A 19,471-nucleotide genomic window follows, 5' to 3' on the forward strand; every position below is an offset into this window, starting at 1 on the left:
ACTACTGCAACAACTTGCCAAACTCTGCTGATGGAAAATATGTGGTTTTTGTGTTAGACACACTAGTCAGCATATGTCTGCCTGTGTTGCTTAACCGTTCTTTATGTAAACTGGGCGCGTGGTTGTTGGTCTCTAGGTGTCAGCCCTGTGACAGACTGGCAATATGTCCAGGATGTACCCTACCTCTCATCCATTGTCAACTGGGACTGCACCCCCCCCCCCCCCCCCAAACCTATTCACGAATAAACAAATAAACGGTATAGATAATGGATGGAGTGCTCTTGTAACAAATCTGCACCTGTGTACCAATCTGTTATCTTTTACCAATCTATAGTCATATAAGAACATGATGTACACTGTGGAAAAGGTTTAGGCAATTATGTGTTAATTAACACACAATGATGAGTCAAACCCGTAAGGGATGCCTCTGATCGGTCCCATATTCCATCTACAGTATGACAATAAACCCAGTCATACAGCCAGATTCGTGAAATACCGTCATCAGAAACCTGGGACAGGTTAAATCCGGTAGATTCACCTCGATGCTTGGAACATCCTACCTGCCAAGTACGTTCAAATCTGCGCACAAAAGTGATTTTTTTTTCTTTATTTCACACTGATGACAAACTCCTGAGACTTGCAGCCCATATGGTTTTTTTCCGCTATCCGCCAAAGACCAAAGCTGCTAATATTACTGCAGATTTTTTTTCAGTCTGTTATAAATGTGAAAGCAAGAGGTGGGCTGGGATTGTTGGATAGCAGCGTATGACGTAGGACGTAGGTGCTGTTTTGGAGGAGGAAGTGAAAGAGAAATTCGGGGTAGCAGGTAGTTGGGTCGCTGGTTGGCAATTCTTGAAGCGACGTGCCAAATTTACACACTAATTAATCTGCCTCGCCTATTTACAGCTCGGTTTTCTGTGATTTCTTACGCAAAGAGGTGCTAATTTTTTTTTCTAAAAAACTGAAACGAGGCATTGCCAGGTTAACGCTAGCTAACGAGTTTATTGCCAACGAGCTAGCTAGCTAACGTGACGCCTCTGTAGCCACTAACGCTAGCTGTCCTGAACAATAACAGCTGATTAGCTCGCAGCTAAGTCTGTTAACGTCAAGAAGTCTCCGCTCCGCTGTGCTACAAGTTGAAAGTAAGTTTTTGAGACGACAGCCGGCATTTCATACGTGTAATATTTGCTCAGTCATTATGCGTTCAGTGACACATTAACGCTAACGCCTTAACAGGTAATGGTGGTGCAGTGTTGTTTTTTTTTATTTGACAAGGTTGGCAAAAACAAGGCCGGCCTGTAGCTCCTCTGGGTCAGCTCAAACGAGGAAGGAGAACCGGGAAGACGAGGTCGAACAAACCATCAAAAAGATGCCCGCTTCGTGCTGTCAAATGTTGGCAATGGGTTATTGATTTCTCTAGATACTTACATTTCTATTTGCCATTAATGAATACAGTGAAGGAGGGGTGCGGGTTATACAACCGTTTTACCTCAATACTACATATTTCTGAATGGTTAATCAATGATATGTCAGGGTTTTGGTAGCATGGCTCATCTTCCAACAGGCTGGGTGAAAGAAAAGTTTTACATTGTATCAGTATGTAGTGTTGCCAGACCAGGCAGTGTGTTTTGTTATTTGTTTTTCTGTGTGAATTAGTTTTTGTTTCGGTTGTGACTCGCGGGTCACGCAGTTGCATGTTGTTCCCTACGTGTGTTTAATCGTAGTTGCCTAATTTAATGATCAGATTGTGACAAGGACGCCAAATACCTACGCCAACAAGCTTGCTGGGATGTAAGCAGCAGTGTGTTCCCATTTCAGCACAAGTGTAGGATTTGTTAATATTCAAATACAATGTTTTGTCTGATAGTTGTCGTCATACTTGTTTTCCTTCCTTTTTGCATTTTGGTTTTTAAAGTCATAGATCTGAACACTGGATGCATAGAACGAAGACTGAAAAATATTTCTCCACTTTTGTTTTTCATGATTAATTGCAGTCGTTGGTAGCAACTGTTCCTACAGTTCGAGACTGACTCCGAAGTACCTGCGTGGTAGTTTGGATCAGCTCTACTTTGGGATTTACTGATATCCCATAATTTGGCACCAACAGACAGATTCTTCGAATGTAGTTCAGTGCAGCATATGTCCGTGCTGACTTGTCATGGTCAGCATGCCTGAAAAATGTTTTCAGTTAACCACTGTATTATACACAGCTGTGTCTCATTTTATGCTGCACAGTGTACTGGAGTACTTCACTGTTTATACTTGAATGTCTAGATTAGTGTGTAAGATCATGTGGAACTCAACCTTTTTGTCCAAAATATTTGCCTTTTTATTGCTAAAGTTCTGGAACTACAGTATGTCAGAAGGCAAAATGTCATGCTGAGTGTGTAACTATAGAAGGATAGAAACCCTTCTTTGACAGCATGGTTTTATAGAAATCTTTGGCTGCACAAGTATGGGTAGCACTTTAATTTGTGGGTATTGTTGCACTGTCTTGACTCTTTTTGCTGTCTTTTGGCCAACATCTGTTTATCACATGGGAATTAGCTGACCGTGAAACAAGAAGATAGCATAACTGAAATGGACTGAGCATTGAGAAGAATCTGACCTCAGCCTCCAGATCAATATTTTGTCCAGAGTTTATATGGATTGAGCATCAAGAAGAATCTGACCTCAGCCTCCAAATCAATATTTTGTCCAGAGTTCATTTGTCTGTTAGCATGCATATCAGAGGCAATGTGTGTGAATTCCAGCTTCTTGTGCTAGTGATTTACAGTCAGAGGGGAAAATGTATCGGGGAAACATTTTTCAGTATGACTGAAAAGTTAGATTGATAAATTAAGCTGTTTATCAGGAGTAAAAACACATTTTAGTACTAGGACTCTGTGCAGCTGTAATTGACTTTACTGACTGTTTGCAGAAGCGCAGGCAAAATGATGAAATGAACCTGTGCACAGTTATGTGAGCTGTTGCAAACTGCAAGAAATTGACCAAACCACCCATGAGACTCTGGCTGCTTAAAGCCAGTAGCACTCTTAACACAGTAATGCTCAATGTTCACCCAGACGTCTAATCATTTCACATTTTAAAATATTTTAAGGACAGTTTTAATAGTAAATGTATTTTGGTCACAGATTTTTCCTCAAAAAAAAGCATAGCAGTTTTTTTTTTTTTTTTTTTTTTTGTGCCACGAGATTGAATTCATCACAAAGTGCTAGCTGTAGTATCAGTAAAATCTTCCAATTAATGTTTTAATGAGACTGAACATCCTGTCGGAATATAATCTGTTTTGGAAATCTGACGCTCAGCAGTTTGCTGGAGGTTAAACATCTGAGCTGGGTGCCTTCTGTAATCATGTGACTGTGGTCTGAGCGCGCTCACACTTCATGATCTGCTGCTATTCATCCGACTGTCAGCTAGTGTATGGTAGTCATTGGGGTGCTGCTCTCGGAAATAGTGCAATTGCAGCTCCTGATCGAAACTGTAAACTGAATGATATGAATGCCTTATAAAGCTTAGTTTTATCTTGGAAATTTAAAATAGTTGTATTGTTTTTTTATATAATCATGGTACACCAGCAACCTGTGTGAGTTGGCAGATTGGCATGTCTGAAATGTCTTTTGTGCTTTGTGCATAATGTAGGTTGACTTCTATGATGAGCTTAAGTTTCCTTTTAAACTGTTGATTAACAGGTTATTGTGCTTCACTGCCAAAAAAGGAAGAACCAGAAGTAAATTATTTTCCCCCAAATCAATTACAAAATTGGTCATTAAAGAAATGTTTGTCAACAAAATACATAGAATATCACACTCGGATAATTTTTTTCAATTAAGTACATATTAGAGATGCAGTGATTTAATTTATTTGTTGATTGGCAAAACAAACTGGCAGCTATTTTGATTATTGGCTAATTGATTTATCAGCCAGTTTCTACTTTTCCTTGCTATATATGACACTGAACTGAGAAATTGGGAAAATAATCAGGAGATTAATCAGTAGTCGCCAGTTGCAGTCCTAGTACATACATGCGCTTACTTTAAGTCAGAGGTCAGATCATCTTCAGCGTATCTGAAACGGCGTATTAGGCAAGAAATTCCCATCAGACAGCTGCTACCGCCGCCATTCTCACAGATAGTATACAGGGTTGTCAGTAGCGCTATGCTCGACACAGATAAGATGTGTGAAAAAAGATTAAGCAGCCTCTTATGAAATCAAAGTTTATTTTAGTGTGTATAGCCTACTTCAGCATGGATAAGGTATACAGATAATCCCTTAAGACTGGAACTAGATTGGAACTTTTGTTTTGTTGCCCACCAATTCATTTTGTAATATGAGTGACCTCCTTGTAAAGTGGAGTCACACTTTAACCCTCCATGATGAAATGCGAGTATGACAGGAAGAATGCTATAGATAGAACATGAAATGGAATAATAGTAAACAGGCGTTCTTCCTCACCACCAGTGTGTCAGCACTGATGGATAAAAAAAAAAAAAAGTTTAATATTCAGCACTAACAGAAATGCACGGTGTGTTAAACTGTGGCCCAAATTCAAGAGTGAATAGCAGCGAATGCTCATGTTAACAAGGTAAACAAAAGTCTTCTTCTCATAGGCGTCAACATCCTGATTGTCCCCCATATGTTGTTGGTCAACGCAGCATCTTTGCTAGGCATTGTGATGGAAAATTACTGAGTTATGTGCTTTTGTTCTTTTCATGTAGTGTACTTTTGTTTCCCAGACTCAAAACTATGTGTCTGCATAGCTGCTGTAGAAACACTGTATGTATCGTGGCCTAGGCGAAGGGCAAATTCCTGTTTGACATTTTTTTATGTTATTGGTATATCTCAAGGGCCTATAAACACTTTCCAACACAAACTGGTCACTCAGATTGCATTACATTCTGTATGACTTGCAAGAAAAAAGACACATAAAGGCAACTTGGTTGTTCACTCTTTATTTCTCCACAAACTTGGTGTCAGAAGTGAGATCCCTCAAGTGGTCATCTAGGACACAACATGGACAGCAACTCATCATCCTGGGAGACAAACTATCCAGCCTCTACCTCCAATTGATTCGGAGATGAGAGGGCTGCCTGCCAATGCCCTGGATTGTCACGAACAGGAATTCGCGCTTCGCCTAGGCCAGGGTGTACCTTGATACACGCATTGTTTCTATGGCAGCTACACAGGCACATAGTGTTTAGTCTGAGAAACAGAAGTACATTGCATGAGAACAAAAGCCTCAGTAATTTTCCATCACAATGTCACCATCCACTGTGGTAAAAGCTGAACCAGATCCAACTTTTTCACCACACTGGGTTGTGTTGTTTTGCCAGAGGCTCCTGCAGTGAACACAGGAGCTGACCTAATGTCGGGTGTGATACCTTGGGAGCCGTTTATTTTAACATCAAAGAATATCATCCATGTCATTGCTCCTTGCTGACATTTCCAAAGTTGCACAGTCAACTTCCTCACTTTTGAGGAAATGGGGTTTATAGAAGCATTTCCTTGTTGCAGTTTCAACATTTTAAATCACACTAGTTGGATGTGGACAGTACCTGATTTTCTCACTTATTTTTTGGAGGAACTGATACACTTCTCATTTGAGCCTTCAGGAATTACACTGCTTGCTTAAATGAGGAACTTCTGTTTTTTTCTGAAAGTAACATCACATACCGTGTTTCTGACTGACGAAACAATGGATCAATGTAAAATTTGGCTTTGCTGGGAAAACCAGAATTTAAACTGTATTTGTACACCGATGCAAATGCAACTTTCAAGTTTTTTTTATAAATGCATTTGAAGATCCTATGTTGTCATGTTCACTTTAGTACAGTTTCATATTTTAATAAAAATTGGGACCTCTAGTTGTGTGAACATATAACTGCACTGACAGTATGACCACTATACATGGTGGTCAATTTAGGTCCTATGTTTTATGGTAAACAAAAAGTCATATCTGTCCTGTAGTTGCTGTGCGTTGTCTGCTTGGTGACAGAGACACCAGCAGAAAATGTCAGATGTGTCACTTGGTTTGTACTTATGGTATGGAGGAGGAGTCAGGCCTGTGTGAGGTCACTTCCCATGGTGAGTGAGAGAGAAGGAATGATGTGTTCCTTGTGATTTGCCTGACAGCTTTGAAAGCACATGACTGGAATGAGTTTTATTCATACTGATTGATCCAGTGGCATACGTACAAATGTGTAGACTGTTTTTCACTGACTTTGTATAGAAACAGATTTACTTTGGTACTGCTTTATTTCTTTGAACAATACAGATCTGGTGGTTAGGCTATAACTTGTAATGAATAAATTAGGACACTGGTGAGTACACTGTGTATGCTGAACTTTCCAGTGTATGTTTGAACTCCTCCCCTCTGGACAGCGTTACAGGTCACTGTATGCCAAGACAACCAGACACAAGGACAGCTTCTCCCCCCGAGCTGTCACTGATTAACACTTAACCCACGACAGTATGGACTGGACAATAAACCTCATTGCAATACCTTCCCCCAGTGAATTACCAGTAAATGTACATTGTACAGATTATACAGATCCGCACAGGTCTCTATTTTTAAGTACTCCGTTTTTATTCTGTTTTTCTCATTTCCTAATGAACGTTTCTTCATCCGTTTGCATTGTCTTTTGCATGATTATACTGTTTGCATTGGTTATTTTGTTATACTACACCTTCATCTGTTTGCATTGTCTATTGCCTGATTATACTGTTTATTTTGCATTGGTTATTTTGTTATACTACACAGCCTTATGTTGGTTTTTTTACTTGCCCCTTGCTGTTGCCTTGGTGGGGATATGCACAAGCACATTGAGAGCCGCTGTACCATAGTCAAATTCCTCATGTTCAACACACCTGGCCAATAAAGCTGATTCTGATTCTGTATTTTTGCTGTGTGTCCTTCTGCAGCTGTATAAAAATGACATCCAGGAAGAAAGTGCTCTTGAAAGTCATCATCCTGGGAGATTCTGGGTGAGTCATATGACATTCACATCAAACTCTGTAACACAGGATTATAAATTACTTGTCAGGTCTGTTCTACAAAAATAGTTTGGTGGGGAATCATGTAAATGCCAGGTTATTTTTAAGTTGAATCTACTTTTTATTCACTTTGAATTAGTTGCTTGTTACTTCCTTGTTGGCAGGAGGCATAGCCTTAAGCCATCACCAGGCAGAGTAAGAACTGTTCTCCTTACAAATAAAGCTCTTAGTGTTTTTATCCTACATGTCTTATTTGCAGGCATAATAGGACTTAATCTGCCATTTTTCTCTGACTGTTGGTGGCTTCCTAAACTGGGAACTGTGGGAATTCTATCACAAATATCATAGCTTAAAAGATTAGTAAGGACAATATGAAACTAGTGGAAACGGTGTTCAGTGTTTGGCTCATTCAGTCAAGTCAAAGCTAAAGTCTGTTACTGTCTGTGTTCATTTCTCCCTCAGTGTTGGAAAGACCTCCCTAATGAACCAGTATGTGAACAAGAAGTTTAGTAACCAGTACAAAGCCACGATAGGAGCAGACTTCCTGACCAAGGAGGTGATGGTGGACGACCGGCTTGTTACAATGCAGGTGTGGTACAGTTACAACAGGAACTCTTAACATCCTGTGAGGGATTGGAGGAGTGAAACTGTCAAGCATTTAATGCACACCATTAGATGCCTTCCAGGGCAATTTTTTGCATGATCAAGCATTCTGGTTTACCAAATGCTTTTTCCTCTTGCTTCTCTAGATCTGGGACACAGCTGGCCAGGAGAGGTTCCAGTCTTTGGGTGTTGCATTCTACCGTGGAGCAGACTGCTGTGTGCTGGTGTTTGATGTGACTGCGCCCAATACCTTCAAGACACTCGACAGCTGGAGGGATGAGTTCCTGATCCAGGCCAGCCCTCGAGATCCTGAGAACTTCCCCTTTGTGGTGTTAGGCAACAAGATTGACTTGGAGAATAGACAGGTTGGCGCAACTCTTTGCTAATCTAATTTCAAGTGTGCAGTTGTAGCCCTCACAGACTTGAGGATAGACAGTGAAACTAGGCCCACTTAAGGCCCACTATTAAGTGGATTGTATTTAATAGCAATCCATCTTTATTCACTGTGTTCATCTTATTATTTATGGCCTATACTGAAAAATATGCTAAGTAACATTTTGCTAAATATTCCAGGTTTGATTTTCAAAAAGGCAATTTTTATTGACACATCATTACAATTTTAAGCTCACTACAGTGATGAATCATTTATAAACGCAGGTAACCACCAAAAGGGCACAGGCTTGGTGTCAGAGTAAGAACAACATCCCCTACTTTGAGACCAGTGCCAAAGAAGCCATAAATGTAGAACAGGCATTCCAGACAATTGCACGCAACGCCCTCAAACAGGTGAGTTCAAGTTTCTTGAAATGAAAAGTGAAAGCTGGGATGGCTTTGTGACTGTTATTTTTCAGTGTAGTACAAATGATAGTTGAATTATGTCAAGTCTGTTGGTTTCCTACTCTGATTACTTTCTTTTTATGTCTCTCAGGAGACAGAGGTGGAGCTGTATAATGAATTCCCAGACCCCATAAAACTGGATAGGAATGACAGAGCTAAACCTTCAGCTGAAAGCTGCAGCTGCTAAAAGACAACTTGGACCATCTTCTCTCTTGGCTTTCTGAAAACACCATGTCACTGGTTACATCACTTGCTCCTCACCCCCAGGGAAAGGACTTTCCTACTGGTCTTCCTTCTTCATGCCACACTTCATTCCATAGACACATCCCCTCACACAGTATGCTGCACATGGATGCACCCCTCCCCCACTTAGTACACAAATTAATACACTGGCGTACTCTTATAAGATACGCTGACAGATCCAGTGCCCAAAGATCAGACGAGAAGAAAGATACCCCTACCGACCTCACAACCCCTGACCTGATAGTGAGGGATCTCTTGTCCCGCCACCTATTTGTGTGACTGTGGCACCGGACTCTTGCACCGAGGGGTCAAAATGGAGCCATGCTCAAAGAGTGCAACTGGGAGCTTTTGGATGGTCTGGCTGATGCTTTGTAATGTGAGACCCTGTTGGCTAACGTCAGCATCCCGAGTATCGTATTGGCTCTTTTGTTTTGTTTGCCTTCCACTGTCTACCTGTCAACTAATAATTAAGTTTAACTCTATAGATTATATATTTTAAATTGGCTGATCTTGTTTCTCAGCTCAATCTGAAACACTTTTTTGGGGAAACTTTCTTGTGTTTTTGCCATTAAATGTTCGAGAGGGATGACTGATTTTGGGCAGTGTATGCTACCGCATGCCTTTAAATGATATCTACTCACTAGTTTTCCCTGCCAACATGCCATGACATTGTTGAACGCTTTGGTGATTGTATTACCTTTTCCCTTCAAGGTTCTGTGTTAATGCCTCACACTGCAAAAGACATGTTCCTAAGCAGACCTTAAGTTAAAGCTGAAAATGCAGTTGCAGTGTATAACGGATTAATTCATTGAAATATTAATCTTTGCCTTTTATGTAACATTACCTGTACTGCTATTATTACTGTTGTATGTTATGTACTTCATCAGGCCTCTTTCAGTGCTAAGGAATATGTCACAAATACAGCCTACACCTGTCTTCTATCATGTCTTTGTTATTGCCGATCTCCCTTTCTGCTTGTAGCTCAGGTTGGCTAAGTGCTTAATATTTTTAATGGACTGCGTAATATAGTGTATAGATGGCAAAGGTTAAAGACTGATGGATTGAACAGAAATTGATGCTCTCTCTTTCCATGTAGAGAAAAGATTCAACTTCTTGCCCTGGTATTATTCCTCCTTAGAAAAATAAATTACTGCAATGCCAATGATGTTGGGACGTCAATTAATAAAACTTGTGAATATATCAGTGGTCTAGCATTATGTGTCTCAGTGCTGTTTTACTGGGATAATTTTTTTCATTTTCTTAAATTCAGATTATCTTAGTGTAATTTTAACTTTTCTTGGCATTTTTATGTTTTCAAGTCTGACTTGAAACATGGGAGCTGTGTGATGGTATGCACGAAGCCCCTAAAGAACTCAAAGTGTGTGTGCTTTTTTTTTTTTTTTTTTCATGGATATGGATTCCTAAACACTGTCTGCAGCTCTTCTCCAGCTGCATCCTGTAAGGACAGATGGTTGTGTCCTGACACGTGCCAACACTGATCATATTCATTTTTATAGGACTAAAATTACACCTTCTGGGACTTGCAGTATTTTGGCCGATTTGACCTCCGCTCAGGACTGTGGGTGTGTACAGATGGTTTGATTTTCATATCCTCTTGGGGAGAGACCACACCCACCTTTATGACTCACTGATTTCATATTTACTAATTAATGCACAGTCACAAGTTCATGGTGAGAAGTAAATTGATATTTTGTACACAGTGATAGTATTGCTACACCCAAATGTTAAATCAGCTGGAACAATTAAACACCTGTGTCTTGTCATAGCAGAAAATTCACAGGTGTTACTAATAAATGTCCTTGTGAGCCAGTATGCACAGTACCATGACACTGAAACTAAGCAGCTAAACTGAATGCAGCCATCGTTAATTTTATGATTTACACCTGTACTGTACTTTGCCTGCTGTGGAAAAAGTCCATGGTCAGGACACTGATCCCCTATAATTACAATTATTCTAAACTGCCACATAATATATTGAAGGCTGACTAAAACCTCTATAGGAATGAATAGCTGCGATAGCAGCCTTAAGATGACATATGTAGACCTTTTGCATTCCCATGATCCCTTTTTGACATGTCACAGCATGAAAAGCACAGATGTGATTAATAACTAATGATCACTGCATTCTCCTCAGGTGAGCCAGGGCTATAGGTAGGATTGTAGGGATACTGAGATCATTAGTCCAAATTCACCCATTAAGAGAAATTTCATAACAAACAGTCAAAACAAAACCCTGAAACCCAAATTGCTACTTAAAGTATATATGCCATTTTGGATGTTGGGGATCATTCTAAATTCCATTTAATTTTACTTATTGTGGCCTATAAATATTCAGATTTTAGAAAAAAAAATTGCAAATTGAATCAGTCAAAAAAAAAAACCCACAATAACCTATCTGTAAAAATGTGTGTTCATAGAATAACCTTCTAAACAAATTCCCAGTACTGAGGAGACCTCTGTGTCTCTATGGACAGCCCTGCCTTGTGTATGCTTTAATAAAAGTATTTGGGGCGGGGGTGCTTACAGTTCAACAAAGCCTTCAGGGCACACCACCTAATCCAGAAAGCCTGAATAATAAAGCATTTGATTATGCAAGTATAACATGCTTTATCTCTAATTATCTTATTTTTTTGTTGAGGAAAATACTGAACAATTTCAACATTTTTCTGTCATCTAAAATTATGTCTAATTACATAAATTGCAGGTTTATAACCATTATAGCTAAATTTTGAAATGTTGCTGTTTTATTTCTTTGCGTAAAAACTGCCACAGCAGCGGTTGCTTTACACTGGGAGCAACTCGGAGGAAGAGTGGAGTTCCGGTATGTTTACAGAAAAGCTCTAAGTCTAACTACTTCCGCCTTTGGCAGCTTCCGCTTTTAGCAGAGAAATGGTAAGAGAAATTATACATATGTGCTGTCAAACAGACAAGAGTTTAACAGTTACATACAGCACACCTAATCGATATTAGGTTGTTTCCGCTCCAGGATTAACTGCATCTGTTCCAAAGGGCGTATCTTAGGTTTTCCGCTGGTCTTGGTGTATTTATGCAAGTAGTAGCTAACAGGCTAGTTAGCTAGCAGTCAGGTAGCTAACAGGCTAATGTTAGCTGGTCGGTTTCCTAGCTAAAAGAGATAACATCTGAGATAATATAATTCTACTTCGTTATAGTGATAGAATGTTCCTAATCTGGAGTGTGGGTTTATATTAATGTTTTGTCACTAAGTGACGTTTAACGATAATTACAGTGATGACAAAGAAAGATGCATCCGGTGACTGCTTGGTATTAAGTGAGCAGATGGTGTGCTGGTCTATTTGTAAATGCTTTACACCCTGTTTATAAAGTCTGCTACGTCATGATTTTTTTTTATATAGATCAGCGCCTTTTACAGTTCTATCATTATTTCCTGGCATTTTTTACAGCAAGTGCATTTTGTAGCGCGACACTGATGCATAGTTTTGGACCTGTATACATCATAGCTGGTTGGTGGTTTTGATGGAGAATGCTGCTTTAATTATTCATTTTGATTGCATTATGTTTGTAAATGCTTTATTATGTCCCACAATGGTTAATGTAGGTGATGTGAAATTTTTAGTATTCTTTTGCAGTCACCAAACCAAATTCGTATCAGCTATCCTAATCTGACAATGAAGTATTGATCACCGACGATGGTGGACGGCAGTGGGCTCTACTCTGGAGACATTTAAAATATGTTGGTTAATCGGAGTAATAACATACACATATGTGTTCAGTTTCACTTTCTCATGTAGAATTTCAGGAATATTGCGGTACAAAATCGTATAATATGTGGTATTGTATGTGGCATGATTTCTACTCGTGTCAGACATTTCTAGAAATGTGTTTACAACAGGTAAGTTACAAATGTATAGAGTGTTCATATTGACAGTGCTCATCAAGATGAACTGCTGGTTGTGTCATGTGAAGACCTAACAGAAACAGTCAGTAGCCCATTCCATGTCAAGACCCAAGACAGCTAAAAACTTTATACTTTATCAGATGAAGAGTAATGAGGGAAGAGTTTGTGTTTGAAACTAGATCCACAGTTTTGGTTGCACCTACATGTAGGTTCAGATTTACCCTACTTCAGGAATGATTCTTATCTGCTCTTCCCTGCTTTCCTTTCTCAGACAGCAACCTTGCGGCCATATCTCAATGCGGTGCGTGCCACTCTGCAGGCCGCCCTTTGCCTAGAGAATTTCTCCTCACAAGTGGTGGAGAGACACAACAAGCCAGAGGTGGAAGTACGGTGAGGGTGACGCTGCAACTTTGAGTGCCATTTTGCATGGCTAAAACCAAGTAGAGTATGAAATCCAAGTTGTCTCAAAATCAGAATTAATCGTGTGTGTGTGTGTTGGGGGGGTGTGTGTGGTCACTTTCAGGAGTAGTAAGGAGTTGCTCCTCCAGCCTGTGGTCGTCAGCCGCAATGAAAAGGAGAAGGTTCTGATTGAGGGCTCCATCAACTCTGTCAGAGTCAGTATTGCAGTGAAGCAGGTCAGTCATGCTCTAAACAACCTGCATGGTAACTGGTGACTAGAAAGATTAAAAAAATTAAAGATTAAGATATTAGAACTCTGTTTGCAACCCTGACAACTGTTTACTCCAGTCTGTTGTTTCTGCTGCTGCAGGCAGATGAGATTGAGAAGATTCTGTGCCATAAGTTCATGCGTTTTATGATGATGAGAGCAGAGAACTTCTTCATCCTGAGGAGGAAACCAGTGGAGGTTAGTAGAAATGGTTCAGTCACACTGCCATGGTTTTCAGATGTACTCAATATACAGTTTGCCCAAAATGTCCTGATAACCAAATACTTGTGTGGTAAAGAGAATGCGGAGGAAAAAAAAAAAGAGAAAATGAGTTTTTGTTATATGAACTGTAATCTTTATAAAGCCCCCAGATATAGTGTGGTTAAGGTGTCATGGATGACGTAGGGCTTATATTTTATTTATAATGCATTGTATGACCTTCATTTAAGAGTTCTTGAATGCCTCTTGAATATTTGTTTGGCTGTTTAATTTAAATATCAGTCTTTCTCCAGTATTGCTGACTCCTCTTAAGTTATTACATGCATGGGAAATGCCCTGTAAAATGATTTGTTGCTAATAGTAGAGAGAGCTGTTACTGGAGGTTATTTTATGTCTTTACTCTGCAGTAGTGATGGTCCAAATTGAACAAATCAGTACAGTCCTGTATGGGTCTAATTTTAAAAGCCCGCACCCACAAAGCTCTGTATGGGACTCGACCCGTTACCCAGAGTTATTTCTAAATGAAATCCAGCCCCACCCATCCCATTGACATGAGAGTTGGAAAAGTATCTGTTGATGGCCACACTACCTGGGCTCTGCTGCTGTTCCCTAGTGAGGCTATCAGATGCTAACACTTCTTGGCACTTTTTACATGTAGCAAAGCCACTGATAACGTTGTTCTCACAGTCTAACCACACGAAATTGCTCCAGTACGTCCAACTTAGCCTTCAGTGATGTATTCACAGCTGGCTATCGTTGCTTTTAGGTTATCCAGTTTGATACACTGATGCCTAGTCTACATTGATGTGTGAGTGACAATAAATGTATTGGTTATTTAGGCTTCGTAAAATGATGCTGGTTTAGCTGTTTAAAAGAATCTGGACTTTTTATTTATTTTTGTAATTTACATAGTTTATTTCACTGGCTATCTGCCTGCATTTGGTCTATTTTATACCCGTCCTTGTACCCCTGAATTAATATAAACTAGTGCTGTCGATCGATTTAAAATACTTAATCAAAGTCCAACACATACAAAGGCTTTCACATTCTCCTGTCTACTCACCTTTTATTTGATGCCAACCTAACTACCGGCTAAATAAATTAAAGCATTTCAACCATAGTGTTAAAACACACGTGAGTACTGTTTGACAAAGTTTTGCTTTAGGCAGTGCAGCAGGAGACACATTTTACCCTCGAGGTTCACCATAGCTCTACATCCTGCTGCTGCTGCTGCTGGCGCCTATTCAGTAATCAGTATCAGTGCAACTCATTCCACTGATGCTGCTCGTACAGACTTGTTCTCCCTCGACACTTCGTATTGTTAGCTGTTAACCTTGGCTTGTTAGCCTATGGCTATTGTTTACCCTCGGGGCTTACCATAACGTCCTGCAGACACTGTACAGTATTACACTCATACCGTACACATAGTGTTTGATATAATCATTGGACTTTTTATAGGATGTTATATGATCTGTTATATAATAGAGTTAAATATGATAAGCTATTATTGCACAACATAGGCTATAAATGTGGTGAAGTGTATCTTATTTGCTTAAAACAACAATATCACACAATAAACCATTCTATGATGCTGTGAAGGATCATCTAAATAAAGCAAATATGAATGGGAGGATTAAAACATGCTTTACTTCCAGGTGATACCAATCAGGCAACACACAGCTTTCCTGATGTGTAGTGGCCATAAAGGTGTATGTACTGGATACTGAAAAACTGGAAAGGTTCGAATGATGTTGCTTAGTAACCAGTACATACACCAAGTAATCAGAAGAATCGAACTTTATGGCACTACTCTGCAATCAAATAAAACTTATATGAGAGAAAATCTTTGGTATTGCCAAATATATACTAATTGAAATCAGATGTGGCAAACCTTTTTCAGGTGAGATTACACGGATTAATATCAAGCTACTCTTTAATTAAGAGGGCATGTTGAGTATTTGTACAAATTATTTGATATTTTTGTCATTTTTTTCATAGTCTTTTTTGATTGTTCCTCCCATACTGGCATCTTTTGCTCCCTTAGTGGGGACTTTTGGGCAATACAGTTTGGCTCTGTCATGGTTGGTCCTCTTGAGGCAGATTGTTTTAAGTCAGCCAGATTGAAACCACTACTTAAATAGATACATGTGATGACAGCATCATTAACACTTCACCCATTTTTTTTTTTTTTTTGCAGGGCTACGACATCAGTTTCCTCATCACCAACTTCCACACAGAGCAGATGTATAAACACAAACTGGTGGACTTTGTCATTCATTTCATGGAGGAAATTGACAAGGAAATCAGTGAAATGAAGCTGGCTGTCAATGCCAGGGCTCGGATTGTCGCTGAAGAGTTCCTTAAAAACGTAAGTTGTAGTTTTTCAGCTTTTTTCCCCTGCAAAATTAGTGGCTTGTTTTCACATTATTTCCGTATTAGTAGGAGTTTTAAGTTGTTGCAGTTTGTATTTAGTTTACTGCTTATTACTAAAACTGTTTTATCATTAATGTAAAATCTGTAATACATATTCTTCATGTTTTAGCTCTGAGGCTTAGACATTTTCTGTTTTCCACTTGCAGTTCTGAGAGGGAAAACCCAGGAATACATTCCTTTTTCAATGTTGACCATCACTGTGGAGTGTTCACATCACAGGGCAGAGACAAGAGATGTTAGATTCAGCCAAGAGAAGGTGACACATATAAGACTGGTCATTGGGGTTTCACCCTTTAACCTTAATATATTCCTGTGCTCAAAACGGATGCATAATAAATATTTACATCAGATATTAATTTCCATCTTTAGAACATTAGAAGTCAAGGCAGGTCCTTAAAGATATTTGAAATAAATATTAATGAGCACAGGGTAATATGGAGTTTCAGATTTTTTAATATATACATAGATATATTATATGCACATACATTTCATTTTGCTGTTTTGTTATGAAAGACCTTAAACCATAATGGCAATCAACTGGTGCACATTTGTTATAGTACACAGAGTAGACCCTATTATAGATAAAAAATAATTAAATTTGTTGCCAGTGAAGATAAATAAAAACATTGTCCTTTGTATTTCACAGATTTTCTTTTTCCTTCTTTAAATCTCTTGTAGTTTTGAGGCACAAACAGTAGCTCTGTCTTCCCACAAACCTTGAAGGTTTATTGACAGCTGAAGACAAGGCATTTGGGATTATATTTAGTGCACATATAATTATACAATATCAAAAGTATAATATTATACACAGTTCAAAAAAAAAAAAGTACATACCATATAATACATGCTGAGTTTAAACAGTACCTTAATTTATATTCCTGAATAAAAACATATGTTCATTTGAAAGATAAAACAACTGATCAGCCATAAAGTTTAACTAACATACTGAATCTTGTAAAAAGGAAGAAAAAAAAAAACTGCCCCCCTAAAAAGTAAAAAACAGGTAAGGAAGACTATATAACAAAAAAAAACAATAATGTGAATTTGTGTCTTCTGAAAAGTTTCTCAAAATTCAGGGATTATTACAGGCTTTGTGCAAGAGCAGCTTTAGTTTTAGTCTCTTCACAGTATAAAACCATCTTCAGAAGCAGTGGAAGCATAGTTCAGTGACAGTAGAAATGTAATATTAATGAAAGAAGATGTTGCAGGAATACTGCAACAAAAAGAGTAGATGCTTAGAAAACGTAGTTCAGAAAGAACTAATGACGCCTCTTGGATGAGAGGTGAAACATCTTCTACCTAAAACCAAGTCCAGATGATTTTTTTTCTACATTTTTTTCAACATACTATGACCTGGATGACTGAGAATTTGCACGAAAAACAGTAGATGCGCATGTATAATAGTATTGGCATTTCATAATAGTTTTCCCTCACTAGGAATCAAGTTATGGTAATGGTACAATAACATTTACAGATCAGAACAGCTGTAGAAAAATGAAGGATACTCAAGGAAAGTGCTTTAGAGTTGAAGTCTGAGAAGATACTGATTTGTCCATATCAGTGAGGAAGCTGCCATAGTAAGCAGCTGAATAGCACAATTCACATATAGCTCTTTGGAGGTCACATGAGGTCTGGAACAGGAAGTGCAGGGGATTAGAAGTGAGATGGGACTGTTTGCAGAGCATCTTCTGTGCTGCGCTGCACATTCACATTCTGTAACAGCAAAGAGTGGAAAGCAGAGTTAGTCTGATATTTACCTTGGTACGACTTTATTTTATTTACCAATTGATGTTAGTTCATTGAATGTTGATGTTCAAATCTTCAACAGTAACAGTAAAAAAACAAAACAAATGTATTGTTCGGATACCTTAACTTGTGTGTCAAGTACAACAAACTGGAGTATTTAAATGGTATGATTTAAGATTTTTAAGTAATGAGCGATAAGTTAGTTTATTTTAAGAGGTAGATTCTTGAAGCTGTTAAAATGTGGTTTGGGTCTTTTTTTTTTAAGCACAAAGCCATCTAACTGATAATGCTTAAACAGAATAGATATTTTCAGTTTTAAGAGCCAATGCAAAAGTAAGTATATTACTGTAATGCCGAATGGAATACACTACCAGTCAAAGGTTTGGACACACTTTCTCATTCAGTTCAATGGAAAATTGTGTCCAAACCTTTGACTGGTAGTATATATTTTTAAGTCTTATTTAGAGCAATAGTCGTGGTGTGTGAAATAGCAAAATCACTCATCCTGTCCATGTTGGCCATTTAAAAGCTGCCTGCCTAATGTGCTTTGACAGCTCTGTTGCATAAATAGTATTCAAATGTTTTTGGACTTAGTTGAGACTTTAGGCTATGATTTTTATTTGTTTATTGCAGTGATGGAACAAAATCCACAGCCTAAAAACCTCACTTAATTCACTGGGAGAGCTTTAGGAAGGGATCTTTTAATGGCCAGTATGAAAAGGAGACATGATCACAGCAGGATGATTTGTTTCGATGTTCATCTGATATAAAAAGCTGTGACATAAATGCATTCCCTTAGCCCCACTCACTATAACATCACAACTAAGTCTGATTTCACACCTTTCCTCAGCCTAATTCTAACTCTAACCTTAAAACCAAGCCTGAACCTTCACGTTCTGTAAATGCATCATCATTCTCTTTCTGCAGTAATTTAAAACTGAAATTTGTCCTCACAAAGATAACTGGCACATGCCACTAACAGATGGGTGGTTTTTATCCTGAACCTGATTTCAGTTCCAACTAGGGGTGTGCAATATATCTTTTCCAAAATAATATCTTATTGTTTTAATGATGTGTGAGCATCGAGTATGTCACTTACTTTACAAAAAACAATCAGAAACAAGCTTGGAGAGTCCACACATTCTGTGTGTCATTTAGCCCAGTAGGATAGACTACTGCATGTGCACACAGTGTGTACATGATCACGCACGTTAAGCTAACATAGCTGCCTAAAACTCCATTAGTGGAGTTAAAAATGCAATATATGTCAGAAATGAGCTGCTGTTAAAAATGATGCCTTGTTTCACCATCTGCAAACTAACCACCACACACTATGAAAAGCTTCGACAGTGAACTGTCCATGACAGGATTAAACCAGCCAAAATTAATTTCATTGCTTCAGTTTTAAAGTAATGAAGACCCATGTTCCTTAAATATGTTGTTTCCATTAATATTATTACTAAGCAGCAACACTATCTTATTAACAAGAGTGATTTAGTACAATATAAGGCAAACACATTTTTGCAGGATCTAAAATATCTAAACACACAGGTATCATTTTGTGTCAATATCACACACTAGTTCTAACAAAGATTTAAAAAAACCAGCATGACGCTGCCCATTTCTGCTCCCACAGAGACAAACATGATGTCACAGTTTTGCAGTTGCTGTCAGGGATCACTGATGAGTGAAGACTGAACATGACATCCTCTGTGTGATAGGAAGAAAGGGACGGATCAGAACTGACTGCTATTCCCGTTTCAGGAGGGATGTGCCGCTCCAAAACTCATGACGCAAAGTCTCACATGGTTTTATACACACAGTATTATCTA

At 38.7% G+C, this 19,471-nt stretch overlaps 2 protein-coding genes across 2 annotated transcripts; both read left to right on the forward strand.

Moving 5' to 3' along the window:
• Window positions 1–743: 743 nt before the first annotated feature.
• Window positions 744–9,876, forward strand: LOC109964503 (ras-related protein rab7-like). The gene is made up of 6 exons (XM_020607835.1): window positions 744–1,142; window positions 6,922–6,984; window positions 7,456–7,582; window positions 7,743–7,961; window positions 8,254–8,382; window positions 8,525–9,876. The coding sequence occupies exons 2-6, from the start codon at window positions 6,932–6,934 to the stop codon at window positions 8,618–8,620; spliced, it is 624 nt and encodes a 207-aa protein (XP_020463491.1). The 5' UTR covers window positions 744–1,142; window positions 6,922–6,931; the 3' UTR covers window positions 8,621–9,876.
• A 1,615-nt stretch (window positions 9,877–11,491) lies between these two features.
• arpc4 (actin related protein 2/3 complex, subunit 4) lies at window positions 11,492–16,638 on the forward strand. Its single transcript, XM_020607756.1, has 6 exons — window positions 11,492–11,589; window positions 12,846–12,964; window positions 13,098–13,209; window positions 13,344–13,439; window positions 15,658–15,828; window positions 16,040–16,638. The coding sequence occupies exons 1-6, from the start codon at window positions 11,587–11,589 to the stop codon at window positions 16,043–16,045; spliced, it is 507 nt and encodes a 168-aa protein (XP_020463412.1). The 5' UTR covers window positions 11,492–11,586; the 3' UTR covers window positions 16,046–16,638.
• Window positions 16,639–19,471: the final 2,833 nt, after the last annotated feature.

Source organism: Monopterus albus, unplaced genomic scaffold (genome assembly GCF_001952655.1).
Source record: "Monopterus albus unplaced genomic scaffold, M_albus_1.0 scaffold89.1, whole genome shotgun sequence".
Classification (NCBI taxonomy): Eukaryota; Metazoa; Chordata; class Actinopteri; order Synbranchiformes; family Synbranchidae; genus Monopterus; species Monopterus albus.